At 42.6% G+C, this 24,285-nt stretch overlaps 1 protein-coding gene across 1 annotated transcript in view; it reads left to right on the top strand.

Annotated features, from left to right (window-relative positions):
* NDUFA9 (NADH:ubiquinone oxidoreductase subunit A9) overlaps positions 1-23,471 on the top strand; it is a 46,580-nt gene extending 23,109 nt beyond the window's left edge. The window contains exons 6-11 of the mRNA XM_063134399.1: positions 5,123-5,225; positions 6,817-6,884; positions 16,828-16,904; positions 18,582-18,677; positions 20,941-21,007; positions 23,190-23,471. Of these exons, the coding sequence (XP_062990469.1) occupies positions 5,123-5,225; positions 6,817-6,884; positions 16,828-16,904; positions 18,582-18,677; positions 20,941-21,007; positions 23,190-23,363 (585 nt within the window). The 3' untranslated portion in view covers positions 23,364-23,471. The remainder of the gene's footprint in view (positions 1-5,122; positions 5,226-6,816; positions 6,885-16,827; positions 16,905-18,581; positions 18,678-20,940; positions 21,008-23,189) is intronic.
* The last annotated feature ends 814 nt before the right edge of the window (positions 23,472-24,285 follow it).

Here is a 24,285-nt window from a genome sequence, read left to right as displayed (position 1 = left end):
ATCTTAGGGGCATGTTGCATATTTTTGTTAGAAGGTCAGTAATTTCATAGCTGAGTTCTTTTAAAACCACTGGAATAGATATCATCTCGGTCCAGTGACATGTTAACTTTCAATTCGTCAATAAGTTCAAGAACTTCATCTCTTTTCATCACTATTTGCCTTTGTTCCTCAGACTTCCTTCTGGAAATCATCAATTTGGGCACAGATATCTTCCCTACATCTTCTGCAGTGAAGACAGCTGAAAAGGACCCATTCAGCTTCTCTGCCATCTCCTCATCCTCCTTTTGTACTCACGGAGGTGCTGTCCCTCTATTGAGCAGCTGATGAGAAAGTGTTGCTTCAGCTGCCTTTAACAGCTATGCCAAAAGCATAGCTAGAGAAGGTGCATGTCACCTCAGATACTTGGGGCAGTCAGAGTGGAGTGCATGGCTAACTGCCCTTACAGCATGCTGGTGGGGACCTGTGAGGCCAGGAACTTAAGGTAGCACTATTTAATCTCTGAAGACAGGGTATAGCTGAGCCCTCATTTATGCTGAGGTGATGGAATGGTCTCCTATGGCAGCAGAAATACTGCCTGCCCTCTATCCTCTACTCAAGTTCTTCTGTCTGGGTTTGCACATAGATTTGATCAGGCATGGGAGTCCTCTGGCCTGTAGGCTTAATCTTCCCCCTGAGATCTCAGAATTTTCCCCTTGATACTCTGCCCAAGCCATGGCCCTTTCCCAGGTCACGACATACCCAGTGTGCTTCTCCCAGACGCCGTTTTTGGCTTTCCCTCCTTTTTGTTTTTCTACTCCTGACAGCTCCTTCCACACCTGCTAAGGAGCACTGAGCACTGCCAAGGATTAAGAGGACTATCCTTAACCCTTTCTTTTGTCTTCAGTAGGAGTCTTTGTTAGCTCTTTGAAGCATTCCCTGTCAGAAGAGCTGTTGGGAAGAAAAATGGGAATGAAAGACAGAAGTAAACAAGGATAGCAGAGAGAGAGAGAGAAAGTTGAAAGTGAAGAAAGGGAAAATAGATGGGAGAAATAAAAGAAGTGCATGATTCTGTGTTTTCTGTTTGTGATTATTGTGAAGCTGGGAAAATGGGAGAGAGGGAAAAGTGTGTTGAGGGTGTGAATACTCGAGGGAACAGGCATGAACTGGGGTGGGGTGGGGAAAGCAATTTCTATCCACTTTGGCCTTTATTCCCACCCGTTACCGGCACACAACCTCCAGCAGGTTTCCACAGAATCAGTGCGGCACTTGGACTGAAAATATTTCCCCATCCCTGAGTAGCAAGGGTATCTCTTTGGAGCTCTTGTGAGGGAGCTCAGTTTTGCCAGCTTTTTCTTCCATCCCTTATATACTCTTCAGAGGAGAATCAAGATAAATTAAGGACAATTATTTTTTAAAATTAGATATATGTAAGTACACTGTTTGTGCATCGAGGCTTCCTTCAATGGTTTAGGTTTTCAAATGTAGAATTATTTCAGCAAGGAATGGGGGTGATAGAAGAAGTTCTTTATTGTGTCTTAGCAAATTGCCATTATACACAAACACAGAATAAAGCACAGGATAAAACACTATACAATTTAAAATTCCACCAACAAACCATTAAGAGTTGAACAGTTTTCCATACAGCTTTTTGACTTTGTGGAGCATTGACAAGAATTTGGCAGTTCTAAAGGATACATACTTCTCAGCATCAGACAATAGGAAACAAGCCTTAACAAGGGTCGGCCTTCCCTTGAACAATCTTAACAACAGATTAATGTATTTGGTTCTGAGATCATTATACACAGAGCATTCTAACAGTACATGAGTAGTATCTTCAATTGATACTGAATTGCAACTGCATACTCTATCCTTCTGAGGGACCCCCTTTTGCCGACCCACCCAGTCTGCCAGTGGAAGAACATTTAATCTTGCCCGAGTGAAGGCAACCCTCATTTTAATATTTGGTAGATCTACCAGGTATTTTGGAAAAGATAAATACAAGGGAATATAGGAGGCATAGAGACTATTAGATTGGCAAGTCTTGATCTCAGCCGCCTGAGATTGCATCTCAGTATCCTTAAGCCTTTGGAGCACTAACACTTTAGCTCTATCATGACCTTGGGTTAAGAGAAAAGAGATAGAGAATAGCTTCGATTATTGGGTGGTATAAAAATGTAATAAATAAATAAAATAAAAATAAAAAAAATCATGCCAACCAGCTGCATTTTATGCTTCCATGAGTTTGAGCCCATCTCTTCCAAAACCATCACAAGAAATTCTGATACCTGCTTAAAAATGATTTTTAACCAAAAAGGCAGGGCTAGTCTGAGAGCTTCAGTTTTGATTGTCGTCACACCCAGTTCTGCACAGAGCAATTCTAATTTTGTAGAAATGGGGACTGCCAGGAGTCTACGCAAAAAAATATTTTGAGCTCTTTCTATTGGATCCAAGTTGGCTATAGCCCACAGTGGTGTTCCATATAGCAATTTTGGCAGAACCCTGATCTTGTACAACTCTTGAGTGGGCTGAACCAGGTTTCCCCCTTTTGTATGATAGAATCGTAACAGTCCATTTAAAGTTCTACCCGCTAGCAAGGTGCTAGATTGAACCTGTGAAGACCATGTGCCTGTCCACTGAAACACCACACCAAGATACTTAAAAGAAAATACTTGCTCCAGTTTATTCCCATCAAGTGACCAGTTACGTATTTTCTTAGATTTACCAAATTTCATAACTTTTGTTTTTTGGTAGTTGATAGAGAGATGCTCCTTGTTGCAATATAGACTGAACCTGTTTAACAATCTACACAGGCCCAACTGAGTGTGGGAAATCAATATTGCATCGTCAGCATAAAAGAGGATAGAATATTTCTGGTTTTCTATTTTAACTGGAAAGTAGTGGTCACTTTTCAAGAACTCAACTACATTATTTATAAATAAATTGAAGAGAAGGGGAATGGGAGTGATAGAGGAGAATGAAGGAAGAGGAGAGATCAGGAGATCAGTCTTTCTTACCCTAACCATCAGGGCTAGAAACACAGTAAGAGCTCCATCACACCTGTTTTTCCCCCTGGTTTGCCTATGCGTTTTTTACCTCTGTTTCATAAGTGCGGCAAGCGTTCCTTTCACGATTGTCGCTACACTCTTTTCACTTGTTTGATCTCCCACTGCTACTGCACCCACCCCGCCCACTGCTACTGCACCCACCCCTTCCCCTTCCAGTTCATTGGTTCTTGTCATTGATGGACATTGTGATCAAATGGCAGCTTTCTCCCCTTGCTCATTGGAGCTCCAATGGGTATTAACTAAAATGCTCACAACTCCCTCATTTTTAAAGATAAAGAGATGAACCATTGGGACTGTGAGAGCTCTTAAGTAGGGCTTTAGGCAAGCCAAGTTTGAATCAGATCGGTTCATCCCTTGATTTTTTAGGAATTTTTAATTTCCTCCTCAAATCATTCCTTCCCATTAACACACATACACCTCTCTGATTCTGTGCAGAGGTGCATTAAGACAGAATTGGAGGGAGTGTGTGTGTGTTCAGTGGAGCTCATTTATTGCATGGCCTTGATTCTCTTACACAAGAGTAAATCCTCTTGATTTCAACTGCATTTACATCCAAGCCATACTAAAATCCAATGGATGTTTACCTTTGAGTGAACCCTGTTGAACAGAGAGAGAATTATTTATGAGTAAACAGAAGTAAGACCTCAGAAGTAAGCACAGGGTTGCATAGCACTTCTTTCCAGTTTGCTGTTTTGTGTAATTTTTACAAATAAAGAGATGAAACTTGACACGGTGATACCTCTTAAGGAGGGCTTTAGCCATGCTAAGCTTGAATCAGATCTGTTTATGCCTTGATATTTAGGAATTTTTAATTCCCCCCAAACCATTCTACCAATGCGAAATTCCACCTGTTTGCATTTGTGGAGGATCTGTTTTCCTTTACTTCGATAATGCACAGCTGTGCATCAGCAGTTCATAAAAATAGAGAACTACTGGGGACCTCAGGGACGTGGGCCCCTTCCCCCCCCCTCACTCTGGCTTTGTTGCCTAGCGATTTACTGATTTAACCTTTCATTGGTTGGGCTCTATTTCTGTGGGCAATGTGGGTGGGGTTGGAGCAGTAAAAAGTCGATTCAACAGACTAAGCGTAAGTCCATACGTGATGGTGTGCTGGAGGAGGAGAACCGCCCCACCCTCCCCTTTTGTCAGCAAGACCCCAACGAAGGAAAAAGCAAGACATGGAGGCTTAAGTGCGCATTAAATCTGTTTGGGGAAAATAATCCAGACTTTCCCCTCACCAAAACAATACACAAAATGAAAGAAAAGAGGCGAGATGGGTGCAGCACAGGGACAACGTCATGTGAGTCCCGTGCTGCAATACCAGATACTAGACGTGTCGAGAGTGCGTTAAACCGCTAGTGTGATGGAGCCTTAAATGTGAATGTTGAGATTCTGCCGATTGCTGGATTTTGCACTATATAACCAGTTCCATATGAATAGTGATTCTGTGGATTCAGATTACAGAATGGGTTTCCTAATTCAGAATCTATTGGACCAAAATGAGATTGAAATAGTGCTCAAACAGTTTAAAACTCTTGAATTAATTTGCAGGAAAAATGATGTATGAACATTTGAATGACTTCAGTTTTCTCTTATAAGTGGATAGCACTGGTATTATTTATCACGACTCAGAAATGTGTGGGACATTTAACCTTGTTTAAGTTTTGGACTACATGCTATGTAGAGTTGGCACACAACTGTGATGAGGGTTTGAGGATATAGTGAACCTCCCTTAACTGTTGTGAACCATCCAGAGGCTTCGGTTATTGTGCTATATAGAAATGTAATAAATAATTATGGGCACGTTGATGTGCTTTAAATACATTTTGGTGCCCCTGGTTTGTGTGTGCCCTTTGTTTTGAGTTTTGTTAATTCTCATGTTCCTTAGTAACGTTTCATGATGCTAAATATGTGTTTGTCCTGTGGGTTGGAATGTTAGAGGAATTTAAGAATTAAAGAGGTGCATGGAACTTCTCGGTAGTGTTATCAATGGGTAAACTGAATTATTTTAGTTATGAAATGCTGAGAATCTTGTACATGGATGTTAAATTAATCCCCTTCTAATAACTTCATGATAGGCGGTTGGAGAGAGGGTTGTGAGGGAGGAATTTCCAGATGCCGTCATTATGAAGCCTTCTGAAATGTTTGGGAGAGAGGACTTGTTTTTCAACCACTATGCAAGTAAGTAAGTGCACTCATTGCAACATGAAATCCATTTTGATGTTAGGAAGTACAGGAGAGAACGTCTGTTCATACAACGTATGGACAGAAATTGTCCTCTACTTCATGTTATACAATTACTATGAAAATCTATATTAAGGTCTGTGCAGTAATAATTTTGAGATCTTGTTCCAGTTCTTAGTGGTTTGTTAAGAACAAATTGTGATTGCCTGTGAATCTGCTTTGATTTTGGAGCAGGGGGAGGGGCTCACCTTTGATCCTATTTATTAAAATACACTGCATTTGTTATTATAACGTCAAGCCCTAGCATATGGTGCCCTGGGTTTGGAGATTTCATCTATGTATAATAGCTAGCAATTCTGTTGTGAATAGCAGAATTGTTCTTGTCTTGTATGGGGTTTATATTATAAGGGTACACAGTATAAATCTTAGGCTCTGAACAATTTAGCTTCCTAAAAGTGCTTGCTTTCATATTTTTTTTAAAAAAAATCATGTTTCTAGGCAGAACTAGAAAGATAAATTTTAAAATATACAGCCACTGTCTTCTTAAGGCAGGGGTGGGGAATCTGGTGCCCTCCTGAAATTTTAAACTACAGCTTCTTTCAGCCCAAGCCGGCAGGCCCAGCGGCCAGAGATTTGTGGACTTGTAGTCCAAAGCATCTGGAGAGTGCTGGGTTGCCCACCCCTGCCTTTAAGGCTTTCAGAAACCAAATATGTTTCTTCCATAAACATTTGGGGGCAGAGAAAGACTGCTGTGTGCTTCCTGATTGTGCTGTCTTGCTATGACAGCGTACTAACTGTCTACCTGAAACTCTTCTCTTTCCAAGCCCTCTGTTATCCCAGCATCCATCATTATATTTAGAGATAGATCCAAGACCACATGGAGATATGTTTTTGGAAAGTTTAAATTATTGATGATGATGATGATGATGATGATGATGAAGAAGAAGAAGAACAATAATAGCAACAACCTATAGCCTGCTCTTCAGGGTACAAACACTGAGAAAGTGCATTATAACTTAATTAAAAATACATAATCAGTCTCTAAAAACAATATTTTATTGTTGAGCAACCGTATTAGTTTGAATAACAATATTATCAATGAAGTTTAATATACTTTATACTTATTTAGCAGTTTTGAATGTTCCAAAGTGCTTTATTTTAACTCAGTAACCCCAACAATATTCTTGCAATGTAGACTAGTATTATCCTTGCATTAGAGAGAGGGTTGAAGCCAAGAAAGAATGGCCTGCGTAAGCTCATGGCGGACGCAAGACTTCGTGACTCACAGTTCAGTCTCTCTTGCCACTTGCTATACTAGTACTAGATTTTAAAGTGATAAGGATCAACTCGCTAAATCCAGTGGCTTGGATCCAAAGAGTGAGCATAGAAATGCTGAAGAGTTTGGGCATGCTCAGTGGAATTGTATATATTCCATTTATACAGATGCAGGAGATCAGTGTTATGTTCATTGAACACAGCTGATTCTTATTTTCAGATATTTATTTTGCTCTGTAGTACTGGTGTTTTTATTCTTTGATTTACAAGAGTCAAACTTCTGTTCTCCAGTAACTTATCTATCTTGATTCAGACATGCGCTGGTTTGTTGGGGTGCCGCTAATTGCCTTTGGTAAGAAAACTGTGAAGCAACCTGTCTATGTAAGTATTGTACATATACATTAAACTACTGGGAGAAGTTGTCCGGAGTTCTGAGGGTTGGTGCCTCCAGTATGCTGATGACACCCAACTATCTGTCCTTCCCATTTAAATCATGAGTAAGCTTTTGGAAGCCTGGGGGCCATTTTTGCACCCCAGATTACCGAGGTGGGCAGCATTCCAAGGGGAACCATGCAGTCCACGGGGTGCCTCCCCAAAAGGCCCCAAATCACTGCAGCTCTGTAGTGCTATAGAGAACTACAATGGCTAAATTTAGGTTGTTTGCAAGTTAATATTTATTTATTTATTTACAGTATTTATATACCGGTCCACATTGAAAATTTCGGAGCAGTGTACAAGATAAAACAAAATAAAAACAGAATAAAACACTTTAAAATAGATTTTAAAAGAAACAAAATGTACAGTAAACAGTGGCTAGTCATTAAGGAAAGGCTTCCTGGAATAATGATGTTTTCGGAGGCGCCAAAAGGAATACAAAGTTGGTGCCTGCCTGACCTCCAGAGGTGGGGAATTCCACAGGAGGGGGGCCACCACGCTGAAGGCTCTTCCCCTGGTGGACTCCAATCAGAGGATGGGTCTATGTGGAACCACCAGGAGCTGACCTTTGGATGACCTCAGCGACCAGGCAGGTTGGTAGGGGAGAAGGCGCTCTCTCAGGTGTCCTGGTCCCAAGTTGTTTAGGGCTTTGTACACAAGTACAAGAACTGTGAACCTGGCCCGGTAGCAAATAGGCAGCCAGTGCAGTTCCCTCAGCAGAGGAGTTACATGCTGGAAAGGGGCAGCTCCAGACAACAGCCGAGCTGCAGCATTCTGCACTTTCTCCAGGTTGGTGTGAGGAAGGCATCCCACAATGGGTTAACTCCCCCTATCGCCCAGGAAAAGCAGGGACTCACATGACTGAGTTTTAAGCCTTCTATTGGTCTGAAGCTCCTCCTAGCCAGTTCGTCCCTGCTTTTCGCCCAGGACAGAGCTACTTCTCATCTCCTCCTATCTCAAGCCTATACTTATCTCTATTTCTAACACTTTTTAAACTTCTTACCTCTTTGACTTTCTTTCTTATAACCAGGCTTTATTTTTTCATCCTCTCTTACCAAAAAACACATACACACACACACACAAAACACTTTTCTGCTTCTTTTTCTCTGCCGCTTGCCTATCATTCTCTATGACCCCTCCGGCAAAGAAAACCTCAAGAAAACCTTTTGAGGTTTCTTTTGAAGCCTCAAAAGAAAAAGAAAACAATGACTCATGTGAGAGTCTTAGGAAGCCATCAGCAGACAAAAGGATGACCTGCCAGAAAGGTCAAGGAGATAACCAGTTTGCTGGCTTAGGCTGCCTACTGAGTCTCCCAGCCACGGAGGATCAAAGAGATCACCAGCCCGGAGGCCAAGGCCCCTCGCTGAGTCTCTTACACACCGGGAATGGTGCGATCCCGGCCTCAAAAGATGCGGCCGAGACTGAGGGAGTCGGGGGTTCAGCACGCCACCCTCTCCACTCTGAACAAGAGGAGGAAGCAACGGAGCAGCTAGATGCTCCAACAGCATCAAGGGTGAGATCAAATCCATTCTTTCTCCCCCACGTGGATGTTTCCCGCCAAACAAAGCGGGCGGCCATTTTGAGTTGCAGTTTCGATTCCAACTTGCAAAGGGAAGCCCCTCCTCCTTCCACCTCCTCCATTGCTCAGACACAAAATAATGAGATAGCCCCAACGCCTATCCTAAGCATGGCTCAAATAGATAAATCTGTTTTAGCACAGATCACTAAGGCAGTACTGGATAATCTGTCTGACCATTTGTTAGACAAGCAAACCTTGAGATCAAGCCGTTCTGCAAAACGCACCAGAAGCTTGCACACTTCTGAGTCTTCCTCCTCTCCTCCTCCACAATTAGAAAACAAAAATAAAAACAATGATAAAACAAAAAACAAAAATAAGGCTTTCAGGTCAAAACAGCCCAATTCTTCCCATAGTCTGCACTCATCAGCAGGCTCTGGGGACGACTCTCCAGACCCATACTCCATAGCCAAAGGTCGCTCTAACAAATCCAAGACCCCCTTGGCTGAGCCCCACCATGACAGTGATTCCTCCATAATGTCACTGCAGGAGTTCTTTTCAGAAGGAGAGGAGGGTGGATGGTCAGACATAGAAATTACAGACCATATCTTGGCTGATCGATTCTTTAACAAAGAGGATTTTTTACCTTTATTGTCCAAAGCAATTGTCTCTTTAGCTAGTGAGCCAGTACAACCCGACAAACAGCAATCTTTATCTAGAGGGGCAGCAATGTTTCCAGAACCCAGGCCAACCACCAGAGAGGTACCTTTTCCCAATTCCTTTAATAAATTAATGAAGGAGGAGTGGAAATCTCCCTTCCAGGGAAAAAAGGGAGTCAGTACAGCGCAGAGGTTTTATACTCTTCCTCACAATGTGATGGAAGAATTAAAAATTCCATTAGTAGATGCCCCTGTGGCGGCCTTGCTCTCAGGTGCTGTATTGCCAAAAGATGGTGACTTTCCCCTAAAAGACCACGGGGAAAGAAGATCAGATACAGCTTTTAAAAAGGCGCATGAAGCTTCAGCCTTAGCTTTAAGGGCCTCAGCAGCAGCATCTTTTTTCGCTAGAGCTTCCATCTTATGGGTGGAAGACATAATAAACAATAAGGAATTAGATCAGCCTACTTTATACAGAGGACTGATCAAACTCTCTAAATCTTTTGCCTTCCTAGCTGATGCTACACAAGATGCGCTTCAGTTTTCAGCCCGCTCCATAGCAGCTGCTAATGTGGCCAGACGTTCCATTTGGCTTAAGCACTGGAATGTTGATCTTCCCTCAAGGGGAAATCTTGCGACTGTACCTTTCACAGGTGCACACCTTTTTGGAGAAGAGGCCTTAAAAGATGTCCTCATAGAGACTAAGGATAAGAAAAAAGTTATGCCTTCATCCTTCCGACGAGAAGATAAAAAACTCATCCGGTCTTATACATCCTTTCGCCCATTCCGGACCACTAACCAATCTTCCTTTCGATCCAAAAGCTACAGGTTTCCTAAACCAGCATGGTCCAGATCCCGCTTTCAGCCCAGAAGCGCCAACTCCTCTAGCGCTTCTGCCAAACCCCCTTCTACTTTCCAGGCCTCAAGGTCTGGACGACAGCAGTTCTGACGCCAGGGAACCCTTCATCGGGGGGAGACTTCAACATTTCCTCCCAGCATGGGAACAATCCACAGACGATTGCTGGGTCCTGGACACCATCTCCCATGGTTATCTCATAGAGTTTTGGAATCAACCTCCCCCTCAGTTCATCCATAGAAAAATACGAAGGTATTTATTCCATCTTATTTCTAGTAGCCAAAAAGGGCAAATGCTGGAGACCAATTCTGGACCTCAAGCATCTGAACAGGTTTGTCAAATATCGAAAATTCCGTATGGAGACATTGCAAACCATCAAAGAAGCCCTTCACAAGCAGAATATTTGACTTCCATAGACCTCACAGAGGCATATCTGCATATTCCCATCTCACTACCTCACAGAAAATTCCTACGCTTCACGTACCAGAACTCATTACCAGTACAAAGCACTTCCATTTGGCCTATCCTTGGCACCCCACATCTTCACCAAGATCATGGTGACACTAATAGCTCATCTCCGGCTAAAGTGCGTGCATATTTATCCATATTTGGACGACCTTCTTATCCGTTCTGTTTCCAGTCAGAAAGCCTCCAGGATCTACAGACAACTGTCGAGTGCCTAGAAAGACACGGCTTTGTCATAAACAGAAAATAGAGCCATCTCACACCCACCCAGCTCCTCCCTCATCTAGGAGCACTCATCAACACCTCCAAGGGTTTAATATTCCTCTTCCCAGAGAGAATAGTCAAGCTTCAGGACCGCTCAAGGGCAATTCATCGGCAAAGAATAACCAACTTAATGGATGCTGCGCATCTTCTGGGTTTAATGATCTCATGCCTCAGCATTCTCCCATGGGCCAGGCTGCATTCTCGCCCCCTTCAGTGGTTCCTATTACCCTTCCAAGCTCAAATAGCAAGGAGGGATCGCCTCCCAATACTTCTACCTCTGCACGTCAGAGACTCCCTCATGTGGTGGCAAGACCTCCAAAATCTGCAGGTGGGCAGCCCCTTCCAGGAGCCTCAGAGGATCTTACTGACAACATATGCCAGCCTCAGAGGGTGGGGAGCCCACTGCAACTCTCGCCTGGCCCAAGGAAAATGGAACGCAGAGGAAAAATGCCACAGCATCAACTGGCTGGAGCACAGGGCAGTACACCTGGGTCTAAAAGCATTCTCACGCCATCTGCAACATTCTCATGTCCTAGTCAGAACGGACAACACAACAACACGAGCCCACATAACACGTCAAGGGGGTTCCAAATCCCTCTCCCTACACCTGGAGGCCCAGAGCAAGCTATTATGGGCCGAACAGAACTTAGCCTCCAAATCAGCCCAAAACATCAAAGGGACCCTGAACCATACAGCAGACTATCTGAGTCGGCAACAAATAGACCCAGGGGAATGGAGCCTACATCCAGCAGTCTTCCAGAGAATCATACACCATTTCGGCCCACTAACGCTGGACCTGTTTGCATCCAGGCACAACCACAAGCTGCCAAGATTTCTCTCCAGATTCCAGTCTTACGGAGCCGAAGGGATAGATGCACTATATATCAACTGGCTGAAAGAGAGACTCTACGCATTCCCTCCAATCCCCCTCTTAGCCAGAGTTCTACAAAAAATCAGAAAGGAACAAGCCACTGTAGTCCTAGTAGCCCCCTTCTGGCCCCGACGCCCCTGGTTCTCCGAGATTCTAGCCCTAGCAGTGCAAGGTCCATGGTTCCTGCCCCAGATCTCTCTTGTCTCAGGGACCAGTACTGCACCCAGACCCAAATTGGCTCAAACTAGCCGCCTGGCTGCTGAGAGGTCCATCTACTTAACTCTGGGTTATTCTGAGGATGTCATATCCACCCTGCTGGCATCCTGCAAGGACTCCACCACCAGAATTTACGAAACAACCTGGAAGTCCTTCTGCAGGTGGAGTGAAAGGGAGAAGCTTATTCCACGGGCAACAGGTGTCAAGGAACTCCTAGCCTTTCTCCAACAAGGCCTTCAGATGGGTTTAAAACCAGGTACCAGGTACCCTGCGCAGGCAAACGTCAGCCCTGTCATCAGTCCTTTCCAGGCCTGGTAGGCAGCCACTAAGTTCACACCCTCACATCAAAAGATTCCTCCGTGGAGCAGCACTCAAGAGTCCTCCCATTGTCCATAGGTTTCCTTCCTGGAGCCTACATGTTGTACTTTTTGCATTGACTAAACCTCCCTTTGAACCAATTGCCTCTATTCCACTACGCATTTTGTCACAAAAAGTTCTTTTCCTTGTGGCCATAACATCTGCTCGCAGAATCTCAGAGTTATCTGCTATCTCAGTCAGAAAAGGCCTCATCACCTTCCATAAGGATTCTGTCGTCCTTCGAACAGACCCGACCTTTATCCCTAAGGTCAACACGCTATTCCATAGGTCACAGGAGCTTATTCTGCCATCTTTCTGTCCTAACCCTTCTCATCCACAGGAGAAGGCCTGGCACAAGCTGGATGTCCGCAGAGCCATTAAAGTTTACTTAAAAAGGACAGAGTCCTTTCGAAAATCTGATTCACTGTTTGTTTCCTTTCACCCTGTGGCTATGGGCAAGAAGGGTACCAGATCTACCCTAGCTAGGTGGTTAAAAGCATGTATTTTTTCGGCCTATGAGACCTCATGCCTCCCCAAGCCATTAGGAGTCACAGCTCACTCCACTAGAGCAGCAGCCACATCAGCCGCCTTAAGTACTAATGCCCCTCTGGCAGAAATCTGCAAGGCGGCCACCTGGACAAGTCCTAATTCCTTCATAAGACATTACAAAATAGACACATATGCCTCAGCGGATGCCTCCTTTGGCAGGAGAGTCCTCCAGCAGGTTGTAGGACTACAATAGACTCGGCTTAAGATTTTCCCACCCAGATAAGGGGTTTTAGCTTTTGCATATCCCATTGTGGGATGCCTTCCTCACACCAACCTGGAGAACGGAACATTGGTACTTACCGAGAAGGTTCCTTCTGGGTTGGTGTGCGGAAGGCATCCCAACCACACCCTGAAACACCACCGAGTCTATCAGGCCACTTGTCTCTGCATTTAGCCGGCCAGACCTTTTCCTCAGGATCCTCAAAGTTTGTACTCTCAGATTGATTTCTAAGTACTTACTAATAAGTTATGTGTTCCTCTGTGGTTCTTCCTTACCTATGATACAAAGAGATGCTTCCTTTCTCAATTTCTGAGCTTTAGCCATGGACGGAACTGGCTAGGAGGAGCTTCAGTCCAATAGAGGGCTTAAAACTCAGTCATGTGAGTCCCTGCTTTTCCTGGGCGATAGGGGGAGTTAACCCATTGTGGGATGCCTTCCGCACACCAACCCAGAAGGAACCTTCTTGGTAAGTACCAATGTTCCGAAATCCAGCTTCCGGAGCAGCTTCAAGGGCAGCCCCACATAGAGCGTATTAATCCAGTCTTGAGGTTACCAATGCCTGTAGCACCATGGCCAAGATATCCCTGTCCAGGAGAGGCCGTAGTTGGCAAATCAGCCAAAGCTGGTAAAAGGCACTCCGAGCTGCCATGGCCACTTGTGCTTCCAGCGACAGAGATGGGTCTAAGAGTACCCCCAAAACTACGAACCTGATCTTTCAGAGGCAGTGCAACCCCATCCAGAACAGGCAATGAGCCTGTCTCCCAGACTCGGGAACCACTCACCCACAGGGCTTCTGTCTTGCCAGGATTGAGTTTCAGTTTATTGCTCCTCATCCAGCCCATTACTGAGTCTAGGCACTGGTCCAGGCCCTGCATAGCCTCACCTGATTCAGAGATAGAGCTGTGTGTCATCAACGTATTGATGGCACTTAGCTCTAAATCCCCTAATGACCGCTCCCAATGGCTTCATATAGATGTTAAATAACATTGGGGACAAGATGGTGCCCTGCAGCACTCCATAGCTCAATTGCCATGGGGCCGAGGAGTGGTCACCCAATGCTACTCTCTGAAAACGACCCCGTAGGTAGGACTGGAACCACTGTAACACAGTGCCTCCGATGCCCATCCCACGGAGTCAATCCAGGAGGATACCATGGTCGATGGTATCAAAAGCCGATGAGAGATCATCCAGGATTGCAACAGGGTTGCAATCCCCCTGCCCCACTCTTGATAAAGGACATCCATCAGGGTGACAAAGGCTGATTCAGTCACGTAACTAGATCGGAACCCAGACTGGAATGGGTCCAGATAATCAGTATCCTCCAAGAGTGCCTGCAGTTGCTCCGCCACAACCCTCTCAAGTACCTTCCCTAAAAGGGGGTGTTTGTGACTGGGCAGTAGTTGTCTAATACTGTCAGGTTCAGAAGTGGTCGCATTACTGCCTCCTTAAGGACAGCAGGGACCACCCCTTCCCAAAAGGAAGCATTTATCCCCCCCGCCCGAATCCGCCCAGTCAAACCCCCTTGGCTCACTTTTATAAGTCAGGAGGGACAGGGATCGAGAGGGCAAGCAGTTGCTCACATTGCTGCAAGCACCTTGTCCACATCATCAGGCCACTAGAACTGGAACTGATCACACAAAATCAGGCAGATGGTGGCATCAGACACCTCAACTGGAACTTCACTAACAACAGCATCAATCTTGCTGCGGAGACAAGTGATTTTGTCTTCGAACTGCGATGCAAAAAGGTCGCAGTGGGTCCTCGATGGGGCCAAAGCCCCACTTGTTGGGGAGGGTGTTGGCAGCCCCTGGATCACCCAGAAGAGCTCCACTGGACTCCTTGAGCTCCACTCAAGGATGCAGTGGAGGAAGCAAAATAAGCCTTCTTTGCTGTCTGCACTGCCACGCAATAGGCACGATGATGTGCTCTATAGTGTGCTCGGTCATCTTCGCTTCGAGTCTTGTGCCATTTGTGGTCTAGCTGATGTCCAGCCTGTTTCAGTATACCAAGGAGCAGAGTGGGCTGGAGAGGGCACTCAGGTGCAATCAAGTCGATGGCCCTCTGCATCTCACTGTTCCCCAAGAGCATTCAGGAATCCAGTTAAAGAGAGCACGTCTCTCTTTTGTTAAAACAGCTTAACTGGTTTCTAGTCTGTTTCCAGGTACAATTCAAAGTGCTGGTTATAACGTATAATGCCCTATACAGCTTGGGTTGTAGTGGAAAAGGGGACAAAAGCACCAATGACAATAGAAGAAAAAGGGAGATGTGTATTCTGGTTCTAAGTAAGGTATAAAATATTTAATAATGATTTCTTCAATAAAAAATGATATGTAAATTCAAATAAGACAGATTGACGCATACATTAGCTCGATGTTTTGGGCCCTTAGGTCCTTCATCAGGAGCTGCAAACAAATCATACAATCTATCATAAAACTTTTCTTTAAAAATAGACATACTTTTTACATATTATCTTCAATATACAATACAAACAAAGAACAACACTCATACAAGCAAATGCCTTTCAGTGATCAGTTTTTAATCGACCTATCCTTCTCAAAGGATTCCACTGCCATGAACCCAGGCAGCCTACACTATAACTCCAGTATTTTTAATGTGCTGTGTAAGCTTACGTATAACCATAACTCCCCAGCTCATAGGTTATGTACTCGCCAAATGAAAAAAGCTTCCCTTAATAAATAGTTCTTAGCTGCCAGTGTCTTCTAGTTCTCTGCTCTCCCACAGACACAAACATAACAAAGACTGACCTGTATCGTCGTCAACATTTGTTTAACCAAAAAATGGCTAGCTGAAAGACCACCATCTCCCATATGAACCTGCCTAGGTATTAGGATCTTCAGAAGAGTCCTTCTCTCAAACATGCTGCCATCAGAGGTGTGTTTGAAGATTTGAGAGAGGCCCTTCTTGGTGGCCATTTCAGGCTCTGGAACACCTTGCTGATGGAAGCTAGGCTGGCCCTCTTTCTGTTGTTCTTCTACTAGAAGGTAAATACATTCTTATTTAGGCAGGCCTTTGGCATATCAACTGGTCTAACCTACTGAAGAATTTCTTTTAACTAGATTGACTCACACAATATCATACATTTCTTTATATACACAGGAGTGGCTGCTGTGGTTTTCCAGCCACTCTTCCCCGCCCCGCTTACTCCCAGACATTCACACACACACCCCACTCGCCTGCACACTGACCCATGGAATGTACTCGCGACCTCCGCACGTGCTGATGAGCCGCCCGGACTCCTCTACAGCAAATCTCCTTCAGAGCGCTACATCTACAGCGGCCCAGAGAGGAGGCCAGGTGGCTCGGCGACGCGCGGAGGCCTCAGGTCAGTCCTGTGGGCGGGTGAGCCGAAGCAATTCAGCTCTTTCAGCAATTATATGCTTCAATGCCAGCTGTATCAGCTGTGTTTATTTATCGCTTCCACAGTTCTTCTCATAGCTTGGAATCTCCAGCCTGCCACAGCGTTTTATACATACAGTTTGGTTGGTGCTGCTTATTTCTTTGATGTGTTTTTAATTACGTTTTAATTTATGTGCTTTTATGATACATTGTGCTAGCATTAGGGACCTCTAACGCAGCTGCAGTTGGTTAGCTGGTGCAATTGGTTTCCTTTGGAATCCCGCTGTGCCAGCTGACGCAGTTGGAGCTCTGCTAGAGATTCCTGAAGGTAGCGCAACATAATTTGCAATAGCGGAAGGGCATAATAGGGTACTGCCCTATGTTTTGATTAGGATTTAATTTTATTTCAGATTTTATGGTTGGCTGCCATTATCCTCATTCTTTGAGAGAAAGGCAGAATATAAATCTAATAAATAGTTGAAAAATATTTCATGTTTATTGTACCTCAGTTCAACAATTAATAAAAACTTACTATTTTTTCTTCTTAATTATTATCCCATAGGTTGTTGATGTAGCCAAGGCAATAATTAGTGCTATTAAGGACCCAGATTCTAAAGGAAAAACCTACACATTGACTGGGTAGGTTTCCCCCCCTCATACATACTACAGTTATGTAAGATAGTGTGTTCGCTCTGATGTAGATTTAGATCATATATGCTCACTAGAGATATCATTTTTATTGGACATAAACCAGTAACTGTATGCCATAGATTACAGTTTCTTAAGGTAATCAAAGAACATGGCAGAAGAATGGTTATTTCTAATGTTGATAGGCCTGTTGAAACGGTTGAAATATTAAAATGTTTAAACCGAATGTTTAAACCTGCGGGTCTGCTTCGGTTTGTCAATGTGCTTGCATTGTGTTAGCCCGTAGCAGGGGATGAGATGCTTTGTTTTGTTTGGTAAATGGTCTTAAATGTTTTTTTGTTTGTTTTGTCCTAAGCAGATCTGACAATCAGAACACCTTTTGAAGCCTTTAGAACTGACTATTGCAGTAAAGGCTTTGCATTACTGGGCAGAACAGTGTTTACCCATGAAAAAATGCCCATATTGTCTGCTGTAAATATTCATAATTTGAGATTTAACACACTGATTGAGCTTTGTTAGTTATATGACAAAATATACAACCACAAAATCACCCAGATAGGGTTGGTGAATTTATTTCATGTATTTAATTGAAACATTTTTAGTTTCGGGTGTCACCTGTAAGGCAGTTTACAACAATAAAATTCATAAAATAAAAACATACAGGGTAATAGAACAGCAAATCTTCATAAAAGCATCCCAGGCCAGCATAAGACAAAACAAGGTAGCAGCTATAACCCAGAACGTTCTGATAAAATATAATCGGGGAGGCCCATAGTAAACACTCCTGGCTGGCCTCACACCTGGCTTTCCCAGGTTCCCAGGAAACTGCAACATCCGACCCACTTCAAAGTGGGCCGAGGCAGATCGGGACGGATTTGGAGGCTCTGAATTGGCCTCCAAAGCAGAGTGTGTGTGTGTGTGTCCCCGTCCCCACACAGCCCTAGTAAATAAAAAAGCAGGTAGTTCTGGGGAATGGATTGCTTGTTCTCTGGTGCTGTTTCTCAACTGCATAGTTCGGAAACCTTTGCAAACTCTGGAATTACTCTTCTCTACACTTGGAGGGTGTTTCTTCTAATCAGGAGGGAGAAATTACTTCAGGTTCATTACAGGTATTACCAATTTTACTTCTTGCTGGCCCCAAGGCTGTTTAAATATATGCAGGTTCGATTATTTTGATGATGCTGGATCTGACCTTACATAATGACCTGCAATTTCTCCTTTGTTTTTGCTCAATCTCAAACCAACTTAATTAAAAGCACCAAACCAGTGACTGCCACTGTCGAGGAGGGTACAGGGTCTGCCCTGTAGCTCAGCAACAGTTCTATGAACAATATTAAATAAAGATGAAAAGAAAGAGAATAAATGGAAAATAGGTAGTCTTATTCGAAATAAAGGAAGAAGTGGAGTGGGCCATTCTCTGAAACCTGTTCTTGTTTCAAAGAACTTCACCCCCTTCCTTTATTCGTGTCTATTTTCAGTTTATCAGCAAGTCTTCATCTGTTCCAAAACATTCAGTAAAGGAGAACCAAATTGGACCATAGTTCTCCAGATCATATGTGTGATTTTTGCTCAAAAGTGATGTTAAAAATGCACCTTTCCAAGCCCTTTACTCATTTATTACAGTGCATATTTCTCAAGTGTGTGTGAAATGATTTTCGGTTTTTGCAGTCCTAATAGATACCTCCTTCATGACTTGGTAGAGTATATTTATGCAGTGCTCCATAGACCTTACCTTCCATATCCACTGCCTCGTCCTCTGTATCAGTAAGTCTAATCTTTTCTTGGTTAACAAATGTTTATCCTTAGGCTCAAGCTGAACATGATGTTAATGAGTTTTTCCTCTATGTGTGTGTGTATCTCTACCTATAAAGTGGAAAGGATGTGTGTCCTGAAATGTTTACCCACTTCCACATACAGTACTGCCTTAATACTGTTCACCCAGACAGGTTTTCATGTAGATGGATGAGAAAAAAAATCTGAAAACATGCATTTTGTAGTTTTAAGTATTTTTAAAGAATTTAATAAAAACCTAGGTTTACAACTCCCAGCATGCCTTGGGTGGAATTCCCAAGAGTCTTGTCTTGCCACCAAACTATGACTCATGGTCATAACCAGTACAAATTGCTATTTTTCCTTCAGGACTTTCCATAAATAAAATTTCTTCAGCAGAAGATATTGAAATGGCTTTATTCCCTATGTGGCTCCATAACAGTGGCATAATGCCACCACTAAAAAAATTAAAATTAAAAAGTGTCATGGTGTGTCTTCAGAGCACAAATATGTCACATAAAAGGCCAAAGTCACCAGTGGCCTTGACTATCCTGGCTCTCTGCCCAAACCTGTTAAATGTAGATATTATATAGTAAATTATGCCAATGAAGTATTCTGTGTTCTGGCTACTTTCATTTCTTCATAATAATAACTTCAGAGCTCATGTATGCTACAGTTCCCCACATCCACTGAGATCCGCTTCCCTACTATGTGTTATTCAGATATCTGGGCAATGCTGGGTATATTTTGAAAACATATTCTTAGGTTTACATCTGTTTTAGCTGGTAGAAAGGGTGTTGTGTGTCCTTATTGTTTTTGAAGTTTAGTTGGCTGCTCCAGCCAAGGCATGATGGGAGGTGTAGGCATTTCAGGTAAAACAAAAAATGTAGTTCATCATGAAGCTCTAATTTTAAAATACAGTGCTTTAGACTGTTGGTTGTTTTATTGGTTGTGAGGGTTTTAAAGAGGGTTTTAAAGTTGGTTGTGAGGGTTTTAATGGAATTGTTTTATATGTCATTGTAAAGCGCCTCAATGCCAGAAATGGTGAGGCGGCACTATAAAAATGCTTTAAATAAATAAATAAATAAATTATAGTTTTAATTTTTGTGAACCACCCAGAGAGCTTCGGCTATTGGGTGGTATAAAAATGTAATAAATAAATAAATACAATTTTCCATTTATTCTAACAAAACCATTTTCTAACTCAACCAAACTAAAAACCCAACCAACCAAAAGATGAATAAGTTGCAGAGAAATGTATTATTTATCAAATAAATGTTATAGACATCGTTCACAGACCGGGCATATCAGGTAGTTTTACCTAAGGCTGCAGTCTTCAATTGGAGTCTGCTACTGGGGTGGGGTTGTGGTTGTGTGACTGCTTCCCGCACAGGTTTGGACATGCCGTCCGGTGCTGCAGCACAAGTGGGGATGAGAAAAGAAGCCATAATTGCTTCTTTTACCACCACGATTGTGTGAACCCAGCCATTGATTGTATAGACTGGATTAGGAGGTAGCAGGTAAAAATTTCTTAGTAAACTGCCTGGCTTCTGATTCTCAAGATGAAGATGGCCCTGATTAACAGAGTGAGTTTAATAGATGTTCTTTGTACTCCTAAATGGACATTTCTTGGGAGAGATTTCAGTTGTATTGTCTAACACATTCTGAGAAGAGGCATGCCCTCCCCCCCTTGCACACGCACACACACACAAAATTTAAAACTGTGTTTTTGGTGAATGAATACCATCAAGGGATTTATCAAGCTCTGCTCACAACTGCCTTCCTCTTCTCCCCGCCCCCTGAAATGGTCTCATTTGTGGCACCTGCTCAATTTTATTTATTTTTATTTATTTAATAAATAATAGCTGAAGCTCTCTGGGCGGTTTACAGATGCTGTTTGATTCCAGCTCTCATCAACCCAACAGCATAGCCAATGATCATGATGTCCAACATCATTTGGAGGGCTGGAGGCTTCCCATCCGTGTATTATAGGAACATTTGTGAATAACTATTTCCTGATGACACCCAATTTTCTGTACGCTTTCCCCACCCTATTCAGGAAGTGTGATGTAGATCATAGTCAGAATTGTAATTATTTGTTGTTCTGTGGCTTAGATTAACTTTTCACTTGATTAGAGTGGAAGAAGTTGAGGACAATTCTGAAAATTACTAAATTTAAGAGAAATCAGAGCAGATTCTGATTTGAATGTTAGATATGCTAAGTGATACGTTGAATTTTGTGTTGTTTTCATTACAGTTTAGTTGCAAAATTCTTCGAGCTAAATCCATTTGACCCGTGGATAACAAAAGAAAAAGTGGACCGGGTAGGTACAATTACCTCAAGTTTCCATTTTCATATCGTATAGCTTATAACTTCCCTTCCCTTCCCCAGGGAATCCCAAAGCAGCAAACCACAAATGAGAAAACACAATTATTTAAAGTATTAGAACAATAGTCAATATATCAAAATATAGAACAAGTCAATCTGTGTGTGCATGTTCGCCCCCCCCCCCCCAAATGTTTCTTTTAGGGCTGAAAGAAACCTTGATGGCTTTTAACAACTTAAAATTATATCCCACTGGGATAAGTTGTGCCAGTTACTAGTGTTGAATTGCAACAAATCATTTGGGTTTTGAAACATGTCCCATTTGAAGTAGACTTCTTATTTGCCAAGGTGTGGGCAAGGAGTGGTATATTTCTCCGTTGGGTGCAGTTGAAAAAAAATACACTGATTTCTCTGGCTTAGTTGGGCCTAATGAACACCAGCAGTATATACATGCTTTTAATTTAACAGTTCATTAGTTATCAAAAATCCAGTTCGTCTCTTGTTTTCCTAGTATGACCCTGTTCAAATGACCTGCTAAGCCACAGTGGTTAACCATTTTGAGCTAAACATTATGGCTTAGCATGTTGTGTGAACCATGACTTCACGTGTCATGTGAACCATTCCTAACCATGGTGTCTGTATAACCATGGTTTATACACGCTCACTAACCATTTCCTGCAAAAGGGTGAGCGGCCTTACCATGGCTTAGTGCGTTGTCTGAACAGGTCCTATGTGAGGTAGAGATTCCCACTAAAATTCACACTTATTCAAAACTTCCAGTTTCTTTAGTTTAACCACATCACAATTAAACAAAAATCAGAAGTAAGTCTTCGTGCACTTCATCTTTTACTCCTAAGTAAGTTATTGAAGGCTATTTCATTGTCTTCTTAGCAATTTCCAAAGTTGCACACTATACTCTGATCTTCTGTATAAACATTTGTGCTTGGATTCTAAGTGGTTCTGCTGTTTGCATAAGGGACTGCAATTTCCACCATTCATAGAATCATTATTATTATTATTATTATTATTATTATTTATTTATTTATATAGCGCCATCAATGTACATGGTGCTGTACAGAGTAAAACAATTAAATAGCAAGACCCTGCCGCATAGGCTTACATTCTAATAAAATCATAATAAAACAATAAGAAGGGGAAGAGAATGCACCAAACAGGCACAGGGTAGAGTAAAACTAACAGTATAAAAGTCAGAACAAAATCAAGTTTTAAAAGCTTTAGGAAAAAGAAAAGTTTTTAGCTGAGCTTTAAAAGCTGCGATTGAACTTGTAGTTCTCAAATGTTCTGGAAGAGCGTTCCAGGCTTAAGGGGCAGCAGAAGAAAATGGACTTAGCCGAGCAAGGGAAGTAGAGACCCTTGGGCAGGTGAGAAACATGGCATCAGAGGAGCGAAGAGCACGAGCGGGGCAATAGTGTGAGATGAGAGAGGAAAGATAGGAAGGAGCTAGACAGTGAAAAGCTTTGTAGGTCAACAGGAGAAGTTTATATTGGATTCTGAAGTGAATTGGAAGCCAATGAAGAGATTTCAGAAGTGGAGTAACATGTTCAGAGCGGCGAGCCAAGAAGATGATCTTAGCAGCAGAGTGGTGAACAGAAACCAATGAACTGATGTGAGAAGAAGGAAGGCCAGTGAGAAGAAGGTTGCAGAATCATAGAATAGTAGAGTTGGAAGGGGCCTATAAGGCCATCAAGGCCAACCCCCTGCTCAGTGAAGGAATCCACCACCTGACAGATGGTTGCCCAGCTGCCTCTTGAATGCCTCTAGTGTGGGAGAGCCCACAACCTCCCTAGGTAATTGGATCCATTGTTGTACTGCTCTAAGAGTCAGGACATTTTTCCCTATGTTAAGCTGGAATCTGGCTTCATGTAACTTGAGCCCATTATTCCGTGTCCCGCACTCTGGGGTGATTGTCCTCTATGTGACAACCTTTCAAGTACTTGAAGAGTGCTATCATGTCTCCTTTCAGTCTTCTCAAAGCTAAAAGTGCCCCCATGTTCAAAAGACAAACGTCTTTTGAACATGGGTGCATAGTTAATTCGTCTATCTTTTTGGGTTAAAATTATCATCTTGGTTAAAGCATTTTGTGTTGAAAAGTTACCGCTGTGTCAGAGATGTATTTATATGTACAATAATCTGTTCTATTTCCTCTAATTTGTTTAAAGTTCCATACCACAGACATGAAGTTCCCTGATCTTCCTGGATTGGATGACTTGGGCATTGTCCCAACTCCTGTAGAACAGAAAGCGATTGAAGTCCTACGGCGTCACCGTAAATTCCGCTGGTTGGATGCTGAGCTTGAGGAGGCAAAACCAGCCAGACCTGTTACCAACATGTAATGACTGACTCCTGGGTCTTTTCCAGATGGTTATATTGACCTCATTTGTTTGAAGAAATCAGTACATACCAAGTTTAATCCCCTGATAAATCATGTATCCATTCTGTTACTACTGTCAATTGTTTCATTCAAGTTATTAGATTTGAATTTGGTTCTTAGCGTTATCCTGTTGTAAATCTTCATAATTAGGTGTCCAAGTGCTGTTTAGTGTGTTATTTGTGTTTAATTTATGTCCATTCGTTTAACATTTTAGAAAACTGTTGAACTAACCTCTCCATATCAGCAGAGGCCAAATTCTTTAGAAATCAGTCTGGTTTTTCTTTTTCTTCCACACATCCAGTAGTAAGTTGTGGGGATCTTCACCCAATTCTTTCAAGTCATTGGGTAGGGGCACATGTATTCTACAACGTGTGACAACATTATGAAATGTCAGAACTTTCAAAGCTGAAACAGAAGGGCTGTGGCTTGTCTAGCCTTGTCTTTGAGCACAATAGCGACCCAGTCCCATTCAAGCAACACTTACAATTTCAGCCATTAATCCCTTCCAGGATGTTGTTCTCTAATATTACCTAATAACAAGGTATCTTAATTTGAACAACAACAACAAAACAAATTGGATCACAACCTCTTCAAATGAACACTGCTTTCAAGCCTGTGATAGCTGCTAGAGAAAATTGCCTTTAGTGGGAATCCTACTCTTCCTGCAAGACTGAACTTACACATGACATTTGTGCATATACATAGACGCACAATGAATAATGTGCAATAATGCAAAAACATTTTCCACCAGATATTGTAATGTAAATCACCTTCCATGGTTTCCTGGAAGCAGGGATAATATTTCTTCTATGGTAAAGAAGCCAAATTACAAACACAAGCTTCTCTTTTACAACATAGAATACTTAGACACAAAACAAATATGC

Source organism: Elgaria multicarinata, chromosome 9, assembly GCF_023053635.1.
Source record: "Elgaria multicarinata webbii isolate HBS135686 ecotype San Diego chromosome 9, rElgMul1.1.pri, whole genome shotgun sequence".
Lineage (NCBI taxonomy): Eukaryota > Metazoa > Chordata > Lepidosauria > Squamata > Anguidae > Elgaria > Elgaria multicarinata.
The sequence above is the reverse complement of the archived record's forward strand: the minus strand, read 5'-3'. Positions and strand labels throughout refer to the sequence as shown.